Source organism: Caretta caretta, chromosome 3 (assembly GCF_965140235.1).
Source record: "Caretta caretta isolate rCarCar2 chromosome 3, rCarCar1.hap1, whole genome shotgun sequence".
Classification (NCBI taxonomy): Eukaryota; Metazoa; Chordata; order Testudines; family Cheloniidae; genus Caretta; species Caretta caretta.
The window spans coordinates 106,983,541-107,003,743 of NC_134208.1; the positions used below are offsets into that span (position 1 = coordinate 106,983,541).

Here is a 20,203-nt window from a genome sequence, read left to right on the forward strand (position 1 = left end):
ACATTATAGCTCTAAGATATCTCATCATGGAATAGGGATTATAAATTCTAATTCTATTTTATGAGAATATATTCATGTAATGTTTAAGAAAAGTTTTGTAAATGAGGTCCAATAGTTCATGGATTAAGGACCCAATCTTATGGGGTTCCAGGGGCTTCTGTATAGATTATTTAGGTTAATATTTCTATCTACCCAATGGGACTCAGTGCTCAGTCTAGAAGATACCATCAGAGATGCTTAGTTTTGTAGTTCTCAATCTGTGGATTTGTCTCCAGAGATAACATGCTTAACAACACCAAAAATGTTTTTAAATAAATATACAGAGGTGAGAAATAACAGACCTCAACATTATTGTCCCTCTGCAAATTTATGTCAATCCCTTACCTCTCTCTAAAAGTGCAAAGTTTCAAAAAGTTCAATGAATAGAAGATTGTTGGGAGCAGAACAGATCTGGACAAGGAGATAAATGTGAGAAGGGAGGGACAGGCAGTAGAAACAAAAGTGGAACTGTTTGAGCAGCATATTCCAGAAGTCTTGAGGTCTTTCTGAATGTAGCCTTCACTGATTTGAGATCTACCATATCATTCTCTCACTAGAAGGGAAAATCTATAATGCCAGCAGGCCGTAAGAGAGACCCAGTTTGGGAATATTTTAATGAAGTTCCTCTACCTCAGGGTAAGACAGGCATGCGTGCAAAATGCAAGCAGTACAACAAAGAAATGCAAGGCCTGGTTGACTTAATGAAACAACATCATAAGAAGTGTTTTCTCAGAAGGAAACTGCATTGAAGATGAAAGGAACATGTCTGAACATGCAGGATCTTCAGGTTGGTAAACTTTTTTATTTCATACTTCCTTCTTAAGGACTGCCTGTCGCCCTTCCGCACTATTCTTGAATTCTCATGTTTGAGCAAAATATATAATTGTTACTCTATGGTACTATCATTTTAGATGCAGTTGTGATAAAAAATAAATAGCTGTAATAGGCAGATCTTCCTTTTATAATTTCATCTTTAAAGTAGTACCATCAGTGAATGCAATGAGTAATACTAAATGAGCAAAAAGAACAGAGAGTACTTGTGGCACCTTAGAGATGAACAAATTTATTTGAGCATAAGCTTTCGTGGGCTAAAACAGGTAATAAATAACTGCATTGACTTAGTTTATGAGAATCCATTCTCAACATACAGGATTCTGAAGACTATCCACCTTCAAAATCACCATAATTTTCTATAGTTTCAATTATTCATTTTCTGATATATCTGTAAAACTAATCAGAAAAATTTTCAAAATAAATCACTTAAAAATGTATAGTGTGTACCTTCTAAAAATGAAACCTACATCTATCTCTGAGTTGTGAAGAATATGTCTTAAGGTTATAACAACCAACAAGAATGCACTTTTATGGAGAAAAAATCCATGATTAAAGAGAGTCTTCCTGACTAGTGATTTAAATCAAATAATTTGATTTAAATCAAATCCACCCTGAGCAGTAGCTTATGGGGAATGGGCTTTAATTCCTCTCACCCCCATATGCCACAAATAATCTGTTAGGACTAAGACCTTCAATAATTCTCTTAAAATCAAGAGAGCTTTCCTCACATCCAATGAGTGAAGATGGGCTCACTGGGATGGGAGTGAAAGTTTGGAAGGAAGACAGAGACTGGTTGATGTAGAAGTCTGTCACCACTTTAGGATAAGTTTTGGGTACACATGAAGGGATCCCTTATCTTTGTGGGGGTCTGCCACTGAAGCCTGTAACTCAATTCTTTCTAGCTGTTGAAATAACTATAAGGGAATGCAGTTGCCAGGCTCATGCAAGTATAGCGAACAGTCCAGGACCAGAGAGATATGGGTGGATTCTAGGATAAGCCCTTTACTCACAAGGTTAAATGCTTCCAAATTTGCCCATATTTTCAGGTTGCAGGTTTCCTGAACTACAAGATAATCCTTCTCTTCACCATGGAGAACAAATTGAGGTGGTTTGGGGCTGCATTCCCACATACTCACACTCCAGGGTTAACTGGGAACATTGATAAAGTTCCAAAGAAAACTGTTTTGGTAAAGATTCTATTTCTAGCCCTATTATATTATGAAGTAACAGACCTTAAAATGGTGTCATTTGATTACCACCTTATTCTGCCATGACACTTCAACCACCATTTCATTTCTGAAAAGCTTTTAGCAGCCAACTTTCTAACTGCTGGATCTGGAGTTTAAACTGCTATGCAAAAGGAAAAAAGTTTGTGCTGTTTTTTCTCTTGATTAGGTATAAAGGCATGACTTTTTTTTTTTGTGGACGGAGCAGAGAACCTGTTTCCTTTTCATAATAAGTTCAAGCATCTGTTTTGTTTTTTTCCCTGGGAAACTCTGGAGAACTGGAGTAGTAGTATGTTTGTGACAGATCAATAACTGAAGCTTAGTTTGAGAGGGGAAGCAATTTGTATTCAGATTATTTAAAACTTTTGTTAGCATCTGTTTAATTCAAATTCCTGAGAAACACCCAAGAGAATAGACTTTTGTTAGAATAAACTCTCCCACTTAATTGGGGTAAGAATCCACATGGGCCTCCAAAAACTATTCCTGCAAAACCAAGAAAAGACTTTACATTCCTGAATTTAAGGTAAAAAAAGAAAATAAAAGCTTGCACACACTTTTCAGGCCTTTTTATATCTTAAACAAAAGGGCACAAATCCAAGATCCTCTACGACTACACAAAAACCTTCGCTTCTAGCAAACTACAAGATCGCACTAAAATGGTGTCCTAACTGAAGTACCAGGCAGCAAGATGATAATCAGAATGATCTGATTGTAAGATCCATCTCTCACTCTGCCTAGGCAACAGTAACTGTTTTGTCAACAGTAACCACAGCTTCCAAACAGCATTCCCACATATGAGGCATGCTAGTCAAATCCTGACAGTAAAAGGAATACTGGACCTTAAAATTATCACTGGCCCCTTGATCTAGTAATCCAATTTTGGCACTGGTCCAAAAAAAGCATATAGAAAATATTTGTTTTTCAATGCACACACAGGTGACAATATATTTAAACAAAGAATTCACACACTTTGGTTATCGGCATCCAACAGGTGCAAGTTTACTAGCACCAGGAAATAGTTAAACTACTATCTTTTGGCTAATAAGCCTTTCAGCTTTCCAAACTCTAACAATATTCTGTACTTTATAAAAGGTTTGGTAAGAACCATTTCCATACATCACCACCCAGATGTTAGTTGGGTCTATGCTTTGACTTGGCCGCCAACACACAGAATAATTAAATGATCAAAGAAGCATGAAGCTTGGCTAAGGCATTCCTTTAGAAACTGGAAAAGACAAATGGAAGATTAATACCAGCAGAAAAGATAGTTCAAGGATTAAGGTACTAGCCTTATGGAGACCTGGGTTCAGGTCCCTGCCCGACTATACTTCCTGAATGTCCTTGGGGAAGACTGTCTCTGGTTCTCAGCTCCCCATCTGTAAAACAGAGGTAACAGCCTTTCCATGCCTCAATGGGGTATTGCAAGGATGAATGTACTAAAGACTATATGGTGCTCAGACACTATAGTAATAGGGGCCAAATGGGTAACTAAAATAGCTGAAGTTTTTTTCTTGGGTGAGAAGTTCAATATTCTTAAACATTGAGGGATTCAATGTAGAACTTGAGGAGAAGGTAGTACAGGGGACACAGGCAATGAGTTGTCCCCTGCAAAAAGGTAACCCTAATAACTAGTCCTAAATATCAGGATAATCTTCTCTAAATCCTAGCATGAGACACACTGGATTTATAGCTAGAGAGACCTGGATCACCTGTCTGGATTACAAGTGAAAATATTGTGGTCTCATCTTTAAAACCTCTTGGAACTTTTGGAACATAACAGAAAAGTGGCTCAATTTGACAGTTAGGTGATTATTCAAGAGACACTCAAGACTGGAACAGGAAGGGAATCTCCAAGGTTAGGACCATTGGCAGAGCTGGATTTGGAATTTTGCAGAGCACCGCCCAACACCATCATTCTAGCCTGTACTATTAGACCCCCACTTAAATAAGAGTACTATCACCACTTCTCTCTCTCTCACCCCCCCCACCCCCCTTGTGTGTGTGTGTAAAGCACAGCTATGATTCATACCAAGGTGCTAGCTGGGTTAAGAAAAGTCTTTCCACTGTGAATCAGGATGGACATGGTTTGCCATGAGCTACAACAGAATATTAAAACCTATTCTAGCTGGAAACTAGAGATAGGAGACAGCATTTGCAATACATATAATCCTGCTGCAATGAACAATTTTGAATACAGTAAATAGTGTTTCAGTGTAGGAAATATCTGGAGGAAGTGACAAAAAACAGAATTTAAGAGGGTTGAGTTTTTGGTCAAATTCTGACAGCATTTTAGAGTCAGTAAATTCATTCACTGAATAGGCACTGAATAGGAATATTTTTGCCAGAACTGACTGATTAATACAGAATTCTGCAGCAAACTACTGTAGTTATGAAAAATGAATAAAGAGCAAGTTACTGACGAATCCCTGGAATCCACGGAATCCACTGGCTTTGAAAACTACAAGACAGCCACCAGAAATAGCTCATCTGCATTTGAACTTGTAAGAATCTAGGTTCTCAAGTATTCTACTATATGCAGGCGTGAAGAGGGAAGTCAATTTATCCATTAAAAAATGCAAATTAACTAGGGCTGTTAAAACTGTTTGACTAAACCTATTCTGTGGTACTCAATAAACGTGTGACATGTGCACAATGAAGAAACTGTATGATCTTTATATCAGATAATTTATAAGCATGCCTAACTACTAGGGCATGATACTTGTTGAGACAACATAATTGGCACAACCCTCTGCATACGATCTAGACCAGGGGTAGGCAACCTATGGCACACGTGCCAAAGGCAGCATGCGAGCTGATTTTCAGTGGCGCCCACACTGCCCGGGTCCTGGCCCCTGGTCGGGGGGGCTCTGCATTTTAATTTAAATTTTAAATGAAGCTTCTTAGACATTTGAAAAACCTTATTTACTTTACATACAATAGTTTAGTTCTATATTAAAGACTTATAGAAAGAGATGTTCTAAAAACGTTAAAATGTATTACTGGCACATGAAGCCATAAATCAGAGTGAATAAATGAAGACTCGGCACACCATTTCTGAAAGGTTGCCAACCCCTGATCTAGGCTTTCTATATGTCCCTGAAAATAAAAACAATTTTTTGTCTTTTCTCAGGACTTGACAGCTCAAGAAAATACCATCAGACAATTCTCACATAAGAAGTTCCCTGGTCCTCAAAGTATGGTCAATAAAGGATGTACTGAAAAACAGTAGTCCAATTATAATACACCTTACTAATCATAAGTATTCAAATATAAAAAATAATCCAAATGCTAATTTAAAAGATAATATATTGTCACAAGAAATAATACTAAAAGCAGAAGTGTAACCTGAATTAGGATTCACTTGTAAGTAGAAAACCTGGGAACAGTAGGGGAGAGGAGAAAAGAAAATGGAACTTGTAGAAACATTGGGATCAGACAAGATATTTTGTTACTATTCAAAAAGAAACAATTAACACAGGCCTACTGGATGTACCAGCACACAGAGTATCAAACTATTAGTCCACCATAACATAACTCAAACCACAAGACTTTAAGAATATGGATCTTAAATATACACAGAAGCGCTAGAGAAAGTAAAAACTAAGTATTAAGGTCTCAGTTTTGAAAAAAAATCTGACAAGTTAATTAACCTACTCTAAGAAAGAAAAGCATAGTTGAAAACATACAATATAGTAGTGTCATTGCTTTCCCCTCAAGCTGCATTTTTACAGTGATAGGGAAGATTACTGCTAGTTTCAGGAACATTACTCCTGAGGGAATTCTCCACCACTGGACACATGCAGAATTCATGTCCCCTCCTCGCCCCAGATGTTTTTTTTCCTTCACAAAATATAGTTCTGCTGGAGAGGTGCTGCAATTACACCTTTTGCCCACCAGGGGCTACTGTGGTGCCAGAAGAGAGGGCAACCAGCCAACAGAGAGGGAGGGGGAGGCTGTGTTCCTCACAGTGCCAGGTGAGGAGGCACAGGACAGTCAGAGCAGGGCACACAGGACTGCTGGGTGGGGGTGTCACAGACTGGGGTTCAGAAGGGCCGGGGGGGGGACACACCACAGACTGAGGCATAGGCTCAGGAGCTAGTGATTGCTTTGAGGCAGGGGCTGAATGGGGGGGGGGGGGGAGAGGAGGGCTGCAGGGCCAAATGGGTATGGGAGGCAGATGTACCTGTCTCAATGGGAAAGGCTAGGGGTCAGCCTGGGTCTGCACTGGGGAGGTTTCCCAACTCCCTAATAATACTACTCCCCCAAATTCCTGTTTCTTACTTGTCCCACCCACACTCAACAATCCTACAAATTCACCTCCAGGCTCCTTCCCTCTCAGTCAGCTCCTCCGTTACCCCGACTCCTCCCAAGCATTTTCATTGCTTCTGCAGGGTGCAGGAAATAAGTTTCTGTACTGTAGTTTAAATGAATTACTCAAAGTTCTGCATTAATATGCCTGGTAAGGAATCAATTTGTCAAAAAAAACATTTCTTGAATTTTTTTTTATTTTTTTGGTCTGTATTGTTACAGACATACTTGCTGACAGGTATTTTGAAATAAATGACCAAAGTAACTGAAACTGGCATTATTATATTGTGTTATTTTGACAAATAAAATATGTAGAATTTTAAAATATTGTCCACAAAATTTTTAATTTTTTGGTGCAGAATTTCCCCAGGAGTAGAAAACGTCAGTTTTATACTGCTATATATTTCGTTTAGGGACACATGCAACTGTTCCATCCTCTCCCTCCTGTCACAATCTTTGGCATTTTCCACATCAGACTTAGGTGATGAGCCTGTCACAGCCGTGCTGCAGATTATGCAGTTTTGGCAGGCACCAATTTAACAGAGAACTGCAACAGAGGTGCGCTTGATAACTGTGTAGAGTGATACTTTGTATTCCTGTCCTTTTTCTGCTACTTATTCTGTCCATAGTGAAAATGTAAATCTAAGCTGACCTAAACTTTAAGCTTTTTTTTTTTAAATTCCACAACGTCAGGCAACACTTGAAGGATAACATAAGACATTTATACCTGGTTGTGCTTCACTAAATGGAGCCCAAAAAGGCCCAGGTCCAGCAAGAGGTCGTTCATTATTCCCTCCGCTGGGATGGCGGTTGTGCTTCCTCCATGTATGTGGAGAGGTTGGTGGGGACTGCTGTGGTGAAACAACTGGAGATGTGGACTCCTAATAAAACAAAGGAACTTTTAAAAATTTTGTACTATATCACTAAAATCATAAAAACCTATCTAAAAACCATTATTTCTAAAAACAACTGTTCAGCAGATTTAAAATATTCCTTTTTTGGAACAGGAAATATTTATAACAGTGACAGAACAGCAGGAGTTAGGCACAGTATAATTGACACTGGATATATTTTTCCGCCACCCAGAAGTGCAAATCCATCATGATCTGGACTCACAACATTTTTGACGGACAACAATGGGGCCAAATTACACTGGTTTTGCAAACACATGAATATGGAAGACTAGGTGACCATAAAGCTCTTTCACTTGTGACAGAAGCTGCATTTAAACCCAGGTGTTAAAAGATGAAAGGTTAGTAACTGCATAACCCACTATCCCACCTAGCTCACGTCAAATGGGTTATATTCAAGCAGTTATTTCCATTTCAAAAGCAAGTTAGAGGTAAACATACAATTTTAAATTAGTAGGCTACCGATATTTAACTTATTTGAAATAATTGCATCTGAATGTTTTTAAACAAAAAGAAAAGTGTGACTATCAAAAACATAGCTCGCTATTGGTCACACCCATATAGTGGCTATGGCATCAGAATGCTTCTGAAGGAGAGTTTTATCCTGCCCAGAACACAAATGTGTTCACAGCTCAGTTCCCACTGAACAAGGACAGGTGTTGGATCATATTAAAGAAGTTCTGTATTAAAATAAGAAATGAGTTTGATTCCCCATAGTTTAAATCCCAGGGTATTACTAATTAAGAGGTCTCTTGGTTTTTGGTACTGTTTCTCTCCCTCTATGTGTGAAACTTGCAAGCTGCTAATTGTGTTAGTACATTCTAAGACAGAGTCTGTTCTCAAAGCAATTATTTGTAACTACTCACACAGAGAGAGACTCAAAGCAATACTCTGTAACAGAAACAGCACCCAGAGACTCCCCGCCCTTCTGTTGTATTCATCTCGCTTTGTTAACAATTGTGATTAAAACAGAGACAGAGGATGTATGTGGATAGATGCTTGGTGTGGACAACTGAATGATCAGGGAGATGCCAGCCTAAGAATCCAGTGTCCATCGGCTGAAGAAGGGGTCAAGTGGAAATAACCAGAGGACCCCCAGAGTGCAGACTGGAATCCACCCAACAGCCTCAAGAATGGGAGAACCAAAGAACAAGATAACATCTAGCAGCACGGAGCCATCAGGAATGTGCCATCTGCTGATTGATTCAGCAACAGCATGATGAAGCAATTCCCATAGACTGGCATAGGAAGAAATTCCTATAAAAATGGACTCTAGAAAGTGAGAACTTTGGGGTCTGATTCTGCAAACCAACTTCCAGGAGCATCAGATGAGCATCTGACAAGGCCCTGCTCCCTCCTCATGTCCAGGCCACCCGGCCAGTGGCTTGGCATGAGCAACTCTAAGGCTGGTAACTATGATAACCTTGCAGAACCTGTGTGTGTATGAATGAATGTGTGAATAAATATGAAATTGAATGGAATATTATAGCTATAACTAACTTACTATGATTCTTTCTGTATTCACAACAAATGTGGCATTTTGCCTTTTCCCCTTTAATAAGATCCTGCTGGTTTTTATTTTATTGGTATAACACAGGAACAGAGGGTCACATGTGTAATCCCTATGTGAAGTCAGCCTTTCTAAACAGATATTGTCAAGTTGCTCCCTTTCTCCAAAAAGTAGCATGCAGAAAATTGAAAAACATGCTCTCTACAGCTGTGTCTTTCCATTAAAAAAATCTTAGAACTCTAACCAAACTATCTAAAAGGCCTTTGTTAATAAATCCAACAGGTGCCTTGTATACGAATTGTGTCACCTGTACTTATGACTACAGTAGTTTAAAACAGCACACAACCTGTTGCAGGGAACAGTATAAGACAGAAGTTATTGACTCCCTGATATCTTAAAAAACAGCACAGAAAAAACTGAAATGCCCCTTTAAATAATGCTTCAAGAAACGAGGAAGATTTTTATTAATTAAGAATAGTGTTTCCATATTAACTAGCCCATACAGCTACAGACAAGGTCCAACCTCCCATGTAGCCAGTTTAAAGGTGAACTGGTAAACAAAAAAAGAGTGTGCTGTTCACTACTCCTTTTTGATCTATAAACATAAATAACACTATAATGACATCAAAGAAAGGTGAATCAGAGAGCAAAGAGCTTAAAAAACATCAGTACCTGATTTCAGTATAAGACAACTGCACACTGAGGCACTTTATATATTAAATGGGCAATAAAAGTCACAAGTTTTCTTTTGCTCTACAGTTTACCCTTAAGGCAGCAAGATTAATGTTGAATAGATATATAAGCTATAATGCTAAAGCAGCTGGGGTCAGCTTCAGAAAGAAAAATATCCAAGAAAATTTTACCCAGAAATTAAAACAGGACATGCATCTAAGAAATAGTTTGTCAACCGTTAAACCTGATGTTTGGTTGCCCAACTTCAAGACTGAATGTCTAGACTAGACTGAGCCCTATTGTTTGTGGGTGAATTAGACTATCCTAGTCTCAGACACTACCTTTTTCATCTTGCCAAAAATGCATAAACCAGTATGCTGTGAGAGTTTAATACTCTACAGTTATACAATTGATAGTGCAAGAATCCCAAACGCTTCCCATTCCTCAACACAGGTTTCAATCTACACGTGATAATTTCACAACAGATTCTAAAACAAAACCTTTAGGGCCATGATTCATTAATTTCTATACTGCTTGTTACAAACTGTTTTCTCATCCCTTTTCCTTTGGTTTCCATGTCCACTGGGTTACAGGCAGGCCCTGTGTATTTGGCAGTTATGGTTTGCAATTTGGTTGCAAGGGAGGCCTGACATTTAAATATCTCAGTTTTATCTTCACTATGAGCTACAAAAAAAAACTTCCAAAGAAACATGGAAGGAAGGATAGTCAGTGGGAATCTACAGAGACAGCGTACTTAGAAAACTCCAGTTCAGTTACTGGTAAGTGAGCTTCCTTCTACACAATGAAATTTTGTTGTTTTTTATTAGTTTGTTTTTTAAAGTTAAGTTCAGAAGGAGGCCTTAGGTGGTAAATCTCTGAAGGACCACCTCCTGAAGAACCCCACCACAAATTATGGAAATTTTCAGCAAAAAGATATTCAGTTACAGGTCAAAAAAGGTTGAGCACAATTTCCCTAGCCATTAGGGCCTTATCCACCTTGTGTGGGCTTCTTGGCCTGATGTGTAACAGATGTATATATACAGTAGGCTCTTTTCCTAGTTGGATAATTGGGGCAAGGATTACCCCCCTTTTTGGGCTTCCTTTCCCCCTCCTCCAAAATCCCACAAATGACAGAATTCTTATAAGGTTTCATCCTGCCCAGAGAAGAACTTGTGGACCTCTTGAGATATAAACTATGGAACCTCCCTCACCATCTAAGTGAGGTCTAGGTAGAGTGGATAAAAACAGATGAATTTTTAAAATCAGATTAATTTAAATTTGATTTTTTTTAAAATTTATATTAAGTCCATTTTTCTTTTTAAAAATAAACCTGTTAATTAAACTTGAAATTATGACAAAGCAGTAACTGTGGTTCTTCAAGATGTGTCCCTATCTGGGTTCTCCACTTTAGGTGCACATGTGCCCCATGCACCTGTGATCGAAGATTTTCACTAGTAGTATCCATTCATTCTGCACATGCACTGCTGATATCCTCATGCACTGCACCGAGGCTACATGGGCAAACTACCCTCAGTTCCTTCTCTAACGCCGAGCCTCAGAAGGAAGCCTTGAAGCAGAGAGGAAGGAGGGCAGGTAGTGGAGCACCCTAGATTTAACAATCTATTAACAGCTGCAGCTTGAGTTCCTGGTTATTTCGTGCCCTGGATTTGAGGGCCAAAACAGAAGTTACACTTCCGTGGGATGTGTGACTTTCCCAGTCAGCAAACACAGTGCGCTTCACGGACTAGGACAGCCTTTTTACACGAGATAATATTTAAACCTTGGTGGACTGGAAATGCCTGTCACAGGCAGATTTCCGTGGAGGAAATAAAAATCTTTTCAGCAACCAGTAACTACCTACAACTAACAAACTAAGCCCTGGTCAACACTACAAACTTATGTCAGTATAACTACGTTGCTCAGAGATGTGGAAAATCCACACCCCCGAACAACGTAGTTATGTCAACATAGCACTGTCTACAGTGGGAGTTATGTCTACGGGAAGCCTTCTCCCATTGACATAGTGCCACCTCTTGGGTAGGTGGAGTACCTATGCTGAAGGGAGCAGCTCTCCCGTTGGCATAGATAGCATCTTCACTAAGAGCTGCAACAGCACAGCTGCATTGTCGCAATACTACGTGTAGACAAGCCCTAAGTAGAACAAACTCTGCATGAGGAACGCACATGCAGACATGATAAATACTGTGGCAGGTCGATGCAGTTCAGAAGGAACTGAGGGCAGGTTGCCCATTCAGCCTGATATAGTCTTACTGCTGGGCACGATGATCAGCAGCACATTCGTGGGACAGAGACACTGATAATAAAAATCTCCAATCAAAGGTGGGGTGCGCGGGGCACATGCACACCTGAAGTGGAGCATCCATAGGGACACTGCTCAAACAAGAACCTACATTAAGGCCTAAACTTATAAATTATGAAAATTACATAAAAATATGCTGTATCAGTTAATTAAATGGTGCTGCCTTTTTAATTACAGAATTTTTGGGGGAATGTAACTTCTTAGGCCTCCTCAAGCTTTAAATATATCACAATCTTATGTACTGCACTGCAGTATCTTATTATTTTTAGTCTTTATTCTTTTCCAAACATACATACTTTTAGTTTCTTCTACAGAAAAGCTTTTGGTTTCAGTTTAGCTGGAAGTGCAGAGTATTTTCTACATGTGGATTACTTCATTCAAAGCTAAGAAATCAACCGGGAGTTGAAAAAGCGAGAAAACTTGTTTTCCTGGGAAAGGATGAGATTGAATTCTAAAACCGAAGGAATGGAGCCAGATTGTCAAAGGTATTTAGGGTCTTAAAGATGCAAATACATGCTTAATTATGCTTTTCAAAAGCACCGATCCTGCTTAGGTTCGTACTCCCATAGATTTCAACTGGAGTTAGGCACCTAACCTGCTTTGGCACTTTTAAAAATCCTACTAAGCACCCAAATGCCTTTGAAAATCTGGCCCAGGGTGACCAGAAACAATCACTCAATTCACTACCTTTAATAGTTCCTTTGTTTAATAAATCAGTTTTGAAGGCAAAATTTGTTTTGATAAACTTGTTTTTCTTATGCACCCATAATGTTTAAGGTAATTTTATTTAACTAAAATCGGGCTCTCAAACAATTACAAAAATAATTGCAATTAATCACAGTTTTAAGCGCACTGTTTAACACCACCACCAATTTAAAATTATAAATATTTTTGGATTTTTCCCCTACATTTTCAAATATATTTCAATTACCACACAGAATACAAAGTATACAGTGCTCACTTTATATTAGTTTTGATTACAAATATTTGTACTGTAAAAAAGATAATTGTATTTTTCAATTCATTTTCATGGAAGTATTGCAGTGAAATCTCTATCTGGAAAGTGCAACTTATAAATGTAATTTTTTTAAAAAAATAACTACTCAAAAACAAAACACTTAAAATTTCAGAGCCTACAAGTCCACTCAGTCCTACCTTTTGTTCAGCCAATTGCTAAAACGGTTCTCAACCAGGGGTACGCCTATCCCAGAGGGTATGCAGAGGTCTTCCAGGGGGTACATTTAGCTATTTGCCTAGTTTTACAACATGCTACATAAAAAGCACTAGCAAAGATAGTACAAATTAAGATTTCATTCAATGACTTTATACTGCTCTATGTACTATACATTGAAATGCAAGTACAATATTTATATTCCAATTGATTTATTTTATAATTATATGACAAAAATGAGAAAGTAAGCAATTTTTTAGTAATAGTGTGCTGTAACACCTTTGTATTTTTAGGTCTGATTTTGTAAGCAAGTAGTTTAAGTGAGGTAAAACTTGGGGATACACAAGACAAATCAGACTCCTGAAAGGGGTACAGTAGTCTTGAAAGGTTGAGAGCCACTGTGCTACGACAAACAAGTTTGTTTACATTTACTGGTGATAATGTTTGCTGCCCACTTCTTATTTACAATGTCACCTGAAAGCGAGAACAGCTGTGTTCTACTTGATAATGACCCAAAGCTGTGCACCTTCATTTTCATCATCTTAGTCAGACGCCACCCACAGAAGGTGGATTTTCTTTTTTGGTGATTCAGGTTCTGTAGTTCTGAGTGTTGCTCTAAGACTTTGACAGCATGTTTTCCATGCCTTGTCCCTCTCAGATTGTGGACGGCACTTCAGTTTCTTAAACCTTGGATCGAGTGCTGTAGCTGTCTTTAGAAATCTCATATTGGTACCTCCCTTGGTTTCGTCATATCTGCAGTGAAAGAGTTCTTAAATCTAACATATGCTTGGTCGTCATCTGAGACTGCCATAACATGAAATACATGGTAGAATGTGGGTAAAACCACAGAGCAGAAGACATACAATTCTCCCCCAAGGAGTTCAGTCACAAATTTAATTAACATTTTTTTTTTTTTAAATTAGCATCATCAGCATGGAAGCATGTCCTCTGGAATGTTGGTCAAAGCATGAAGGCATACAAATGTTTAGCATATCCGGCATGTAAAATACCTTGCAACGCCTGCTACAACAGCGTCATGTGAACACCTGTTCTCACTTTCAGGTGACATTGTAAATAAGTGGGTAGCATTATCTCCCGTAAATGTAAACATACTTATTTGTCTTAGCTGAACAAAAAGTAGAACTGAGTGGACTTGTAGACTAAAATTTTACATGTTTTGTTTATGAGTGCAGTTATGTAAAAAAATTCTACATTTGTAAGTTGCACTTTCACAATAAAGAGATTGCACTACAGTACTTGTACGGAAGTGAATTGAAAAATACTATTTTTTACAGTGCAAATATTTGTAATAAAAAGTAATAAAGTGAGCACTGTACACTTTGTATTTTGTGTTGTAACTGAAATCAATATATTTGAAACTGTGGAAAACATCCCAAAATATTTAGAATACCAATTTAAATTGGTATTCTATTAACAGTGCAATTAAAACTGCGATTAATCACGCTTTTAAAATCTAATTTGTTTTGTGTTAATTGCTTCAGTTAACTGCAATTGACAGCCCTACTAATAAACAATTTTAAAATGCTGCTTTCATACCTTTAATTGAATTTCAAATTTCCATCTGCATACAGTTTGACACAAATCAAATACAAAAATCTAGTAAATAAAGCATGGCATTCATCACATTAAAACATTTAAAAAGTAAAAATCTAAATAGAAGTACTTTAAGCTACATAATTGCTTAAATTAATGTGTATCGATAAATCCAAACAGCTAACAAGCAGTGTTCAATTTAACACCCAGGGCTGGCTGAAAATCAACATGCTTTCATTGTTATTACCAACCAAATGAGAATGAACTAGAGATGTAAAATATTAAACAGTAAACTGTTAAGTATTAATCCTACCATTAAGCCACCCTAACCGTTAACCCCCTGCACGCAGGTCTTGAATTGGTTCTCCTGCAGCAGAGACCAACCCCAGCCCCCTGCTGGCCAGCTAACCCCAGCCCCCTTATCTGGGATTGCTGAATCTGATCTATCCACCTCTAGGCAGTCACAACAGTGATAGGGTATTGCCCATAGGTGCCGACTCCAGGGCTGGAGCACCCACAGAAAAAAACATGGTGGGTGCTTAGCACCCACTGGTAGTCCCGCCGATCAGCACCTCCCGCCTGCCACAGATCAGCTGTTCCACAGCATGCAGGAGGCGCTGGGGAGGAGCGAGGGCAGGGTGTGCTCGGGGGAGGGGACTAAATGGGGCAGGAAGAGGTGAGGCAGGGCGAAGAGGGGCCTTGAGCAGAAGGGGTGGTGTGGGGGCGGGGCCTGGAGTGGAGCACCCCCCAGCACATTAGAACATCAGTGCCTATGGCCAGACCTTCAGAGTAGACTCAATAGCCTTTCATTAGTTAAAGCTATTAGAAAAGTGCTTTTTTGTTATGCAATTAGTTTTTATTGAAATGCCAAGAAGTTTTGACCAGCTCCATTACTTAGCAAAGCCATTGTTAGTCTCCAAAACCCAAGTAGATGTTCCTTCATTTCCTGAAATGATCTCATTATGAAGAAAACACACCAGAGAGTGATCTACAGAATGCTCAGAAGTTTCATGAAGCTCTCCAGTCACCTATCCCTCCCCTTCCTCCTCCAAAAGTATCAACTGAGGCAGACTAGCTTCCAGAAGATTAGGAGTCTGTGCTATCTGTCTGGACTTTGGAGACAAATTAAGTGACTCAACATGTCCCTGTACCTTTGACAAGACACGAAAAGAACTCTGAGTAAGAAGAAAAGGAGTACTTGTGGCACCTTAGAGACTAACAAATCTATCTGAGCATAAGCTTTCGTGAGCTACAGCTTATGTTCAAATAAATTGGTTAGTCTCTAAGGTGCCACAAGTACTCCTTTTCTTTTTGCAAATACAGACTAACACGGCTGCTACTCTGAAAACTGAGTAAGAAGATACTGAGGCCACATAAGTCACTTGCCCCACAGAAATTAAATTGATAAAAAGGATCATGAGGAAAAACTGTCTCCAACCAGCCAGACAATGCCTAGACAGCTACTCAAATCTTAATGGGCGAAATCAGAACCAAGGAGGGAAGTCTCAAAGAGCTATGCATCTGCCCTTCAGATCACAGCCTGATATTCAAACTTGAAAAGCCACATCTGGAATGCAGATTTACAGAGCAGCCAACTTATCCCAATACTAACAGGTTCAAAGGCACAACTAGATTTTTATAGAAATAAGACTAGTACTTTTGAATAGGGCACCCAACCCCAGAATGACTCTCTCTAAATCAAGAGAATGTCCAATATCATATTACAAACCTAAAGCCCTCCAGAGACCACATATAACTTCCAATGGTGTACCAGATCAGACAGCATCTTCAGTACCAAGCTCCAGGAACCTTCAAAACCAATCCACCTGAGGGCAACATTTACTAGTCTGATTTTAGAGAGATTACACCGAAATAGATGCAAATCAAATAGGGAATCCCAACAAGTCACTGAAAACAGCTTTAAGTACTAGGACTGTTTCTCTTCTAAGAAGCCACTTTCCCCTTCCTCAGATCATCTCCCTGCTTTGTTCCTTGTTCAATAAGGATGTCCATCAATGAAACAAAGGACTGTTAATATTCTAATGAGAGTTCTTCATACTGATCCACTGCAGGGAACCTGTAGGGATCAGATCTGTAGAAAAATCTATAGGTTTCAGCCTCTGGGATTTTTAGGAACAAGCCCTTGAGGCCTTCACCAAAAGAACAACCTTTTATCATTTGGCTCTACTCCCTCCTCAAGCTGAGTGAATACTGCACAAGGCTGAATGCCCTTTAAAGATATTCCTCTACAAACAGCAGGGATACTAAACATGTTAATCAGCTGTCAGTATTTTACCACAATGTAAAAGGTGTACCTTCTAAAGATGAAGCACCTATGCATCTCCCAATCACGCACCAACTATACTAACAGAAAAACATTTGTAGCTAGGGTAATATAGTGACACAGTTACTAGAAACTATCTAGACCACCAGAAAGAGAGAAGAAACTTGGAATGGATGTTCCAAAGCAGTGCTGGGAAAAGAATAGCCTCATTTATAACCACTGTTTGGAACCACAATTGGTGTGCAAGATCCTAATGTTACACTGTCTTCTAATGCAAATTTGTTGTAGGGATTTGCAGAAACAGTTTCACAAAGGAGAATCCTTTATTATTTGGGACATAGAGCATACAACAGTAATCCATATATTGTCCTTTATCTGCGGCAGAGCTTCCACATATGTTAAGAGTTGTACAAGTTGAGTTTCTTGATCATATGGTATGTTCATGTGTACATGTCATGACAATACAATACTTAACGTGCATATTTTAAGAGAGATAGGCATACTTTGAAAGCCAGTAAATATAATTTTACTAGACATTAAGTTCCTTGCACTAGGACTTGAAGGCACAAAAAACTCTTGGGTTTATGATTTTAAAATAACTGGCAACTTGATAAGTCTTAGATCAGAAACTGCAGCTGCCATTAAAGAGGAAATAAAGAAACCAGACACCATAACCGGTGTGGTGGACACAAATGCTATCTCAGCCAAACCTAGAAAAATGCCAGGTTAGGTCCATTAAGAATGTTATACCCATCCACAGGAGCAACATGCAGGAGAAGATCTGAGATTCTTTTCATTCTTTAATGGGAGACGCACTCTAGGGGGCTGCTTCACACCTATCTGTCCAGAGCTCCAGGAAAGCTAGGATCATAACGGCCAAACTATCTTCTGCAATGCCAGTGCTGCTTGCCCTGCTCCTTTTACCACACGCTGCTCCCACTTTGAAAGCCGCACTGCTGCACACAGACTAAGCTGCTCTATTGCCAACATACCCCCCAAGTTTCTAGGTAGCATGTCTCATCCCTACTTTCTGTGGGTGTCAACTCCCCTGATGGAGCCCAGGAGAAAGCATACAATGGGGAGGAAAATGGGAAAAATGGGAGAGTTAGCGTATGCACAGGAGTATGGGCCTAAAACCAATTTTCAATAGTTGCACTCCATATGACACCCTTCCTGGCTTTTATTTAGGAAGTGCATTCTATCTTCTAAGCATGGAGAAGAGATAAAGTCCCAAAAACTCAACAAGCCAGGAAGTCCCTAAACAAGGAATTGTCAGAAAGCACAATTAAGTCATAGGTGTATTCTCTTGTCATTTCTCCTCTTTACTCAGCTTATCCCTTAGTAGGAGAATTAAAGAAACTAGTGAGTAAACGTTGGTCATGTTTACTGGTGGTGTTCTAAAAATCATCAACATACTAATGAAAAAATCTCACTTTAATGCACACCAGTGTCTTTTTTGTTCTTATGCAAAAGAATCAGGAGCTCTAGTTACATTCTTGCAGAGTGATCTTCACCAAGAATTCACGCATGCTTGCTTTTACTGAAGTGGAATAAAGTGCTTAGGTCACTGAAGGTTTACACTCATTCCCTCAAAAACAAAACACTGTTGATGTTGAAATAAGATTAATTAATTAAGTAACACATTTAACTGTAGAATCTGATTAGTATTTATGATGTTAGCAATGTTCTGGTTCTCATCTGTTGATTTAATCTATAAAGCAGAGTGCTAAACTACTGAATAGTAAGATACAGATAAATACGTTCCAAGGAAAGGTTAGAACACCTGTTTCTTAAATAGTGTCGCATTTTTAAGGGAACGAGGAGGGGAATTTTTACCATCCCCACCACCACGTCCAAAAAGAACTGCTGACTTGTCTTTGAGACAATAAATTTATATCTAGATAATTTATGTTTAATACATTACAAATTTGTTCATAGTCAAAAACTGGACATGTGTGAAGCCTGATTGCTTGGGTGTGTATAAATATATACTTTAACTAGAAGTGTAGCAATTTTGGAAGTGCACCTGCAACACCTGTGAAATGACATTAAATGCCACCATTTGGGATCCAGGCAACAGATTTTAAATCTTTAAAAGCTTAGCTTGATTTGAAATGATTAGGAGTTGTAGTATCAATTATGAACTTAAACACTATATATTGGTTTTGTTTTTTTTTAGAGAACGAACCTACATAAACCAAACCAAACTATCATGTGACCCCTCACAATAAGCCATAACCCTCATTCTCCCTTCCCATTCAATACTTCATCAGTTATCATTGGTAATATTTCCAAACTTAGATTTTAAGCAGATCTGAGCAGAAAACCTGTCTCACACCACAAACACTTACAAGCACTGCGTAACTGAAATAAATAATAATTAAGTTTTCATATATTTAGTTTCAGAGTAGCAGCCGTGTTAGTCTGTATTCGCAAAAAGAAAAGGCATACTTGTGGCACCTTAGAGACTAACAAATTTATTTGAGCATAAGCTTTCAGTTGCATCCCATGAAACGAGCTGTAGCTCACGAAAGCTTATGCTCAAATAAGTTTGTTAGTCTCTAAGGTGCCACAAGTACTACTTTTCTTTTTGCATATATTTAGTAACACTTGCATGAATTTGTTTTAAAGAAGCTAATCCAAAACAATAGTGTAGTAACGCTAGTGGGACGCACACCACTATGCTGACACCACACCACGAATAAAATTCACTTAAGTTTTAGTTACCTGTTGATCTGCTGATGTACGTTGCTGGACTGCATCATGGCTCACAGAGCCTTTTTTTACTTGAACACGGCCAGGTGGGGGAGGAATTACGCCTGAATATGGGGTTGAGTTATCTGCATCTGAAGAATACAAGGCTGTGTGTCTCGATTCCTGTTCGTTCTTTGGAACAACAAATCTGGGCAGAGGGAGGTCCTTTACTGTTAAAACAATGATATATATTAATAGTATAGGGTATTTTTTATTATACAAAAAAGAATACTTAAAAATGACTAGCTTAAAATGTAGTTCTATTCTAAAAGATACCATGGAATTTCATATCTGTTGTCTCTCCATGACTTACATACTGAGTTTGGTGCAATTTACAAGCAAATGCAACCTGAGATTTCTTTTTTTTGGCTCCTGCTAAATTCTGTAAAATTCTACATCACAAATCCTGTTACACCTATGGAACCACACAATTTTCTATAGGGTTCCGTGCATGCAAGATGACAGTTTGGTTCTGTGACTTAGTTGTGACTTAGTTTATTCTACTGATATGCAAGAAAGAATTCAGCTCATTCTTCCATAAATATATAGGCTTGTTAATTATACTTTCTATTACAGTTTTGCTTACTGTACAAATTTAGGTTTCAGAGTAACAGCCGTGT

The 20,203-nt window shown here is 38.6% G+C and overlaps 1 protein-coding gene across 9 annotated transcripts in view; it reads right to left on the reverse strand.

Annotated features, from left to right (window-relative positions):
- The window catches only part of REPS1 (RALBP1 associated Eps domain containing 1), a 111,801-nt gene that overhangs the window by 59,862 nt on the left and 31,736 nt on the right, over nt 1-20,203 (reverse strand). For all 9 annotated transcript variants that reach the window (XM_048844399.2, XM_048844392.2, XM_048844396.2 and 6 more), the window contains exons 3-4: nt 19,557-19,753; nt 7,135-7,288 (exon numbers count right to left, since the gene is read on the reverse strand). In XM_048844399.2, coding sequence (XP_048700356.1) covers nt 7,135-7,288; nt 19,557-19,753 — 351 coding nt within the window. The remainder of the gene's footprint in view (nt 1-7,134; nt 7,289-19,556; nt 19,754-20,203) is intronic.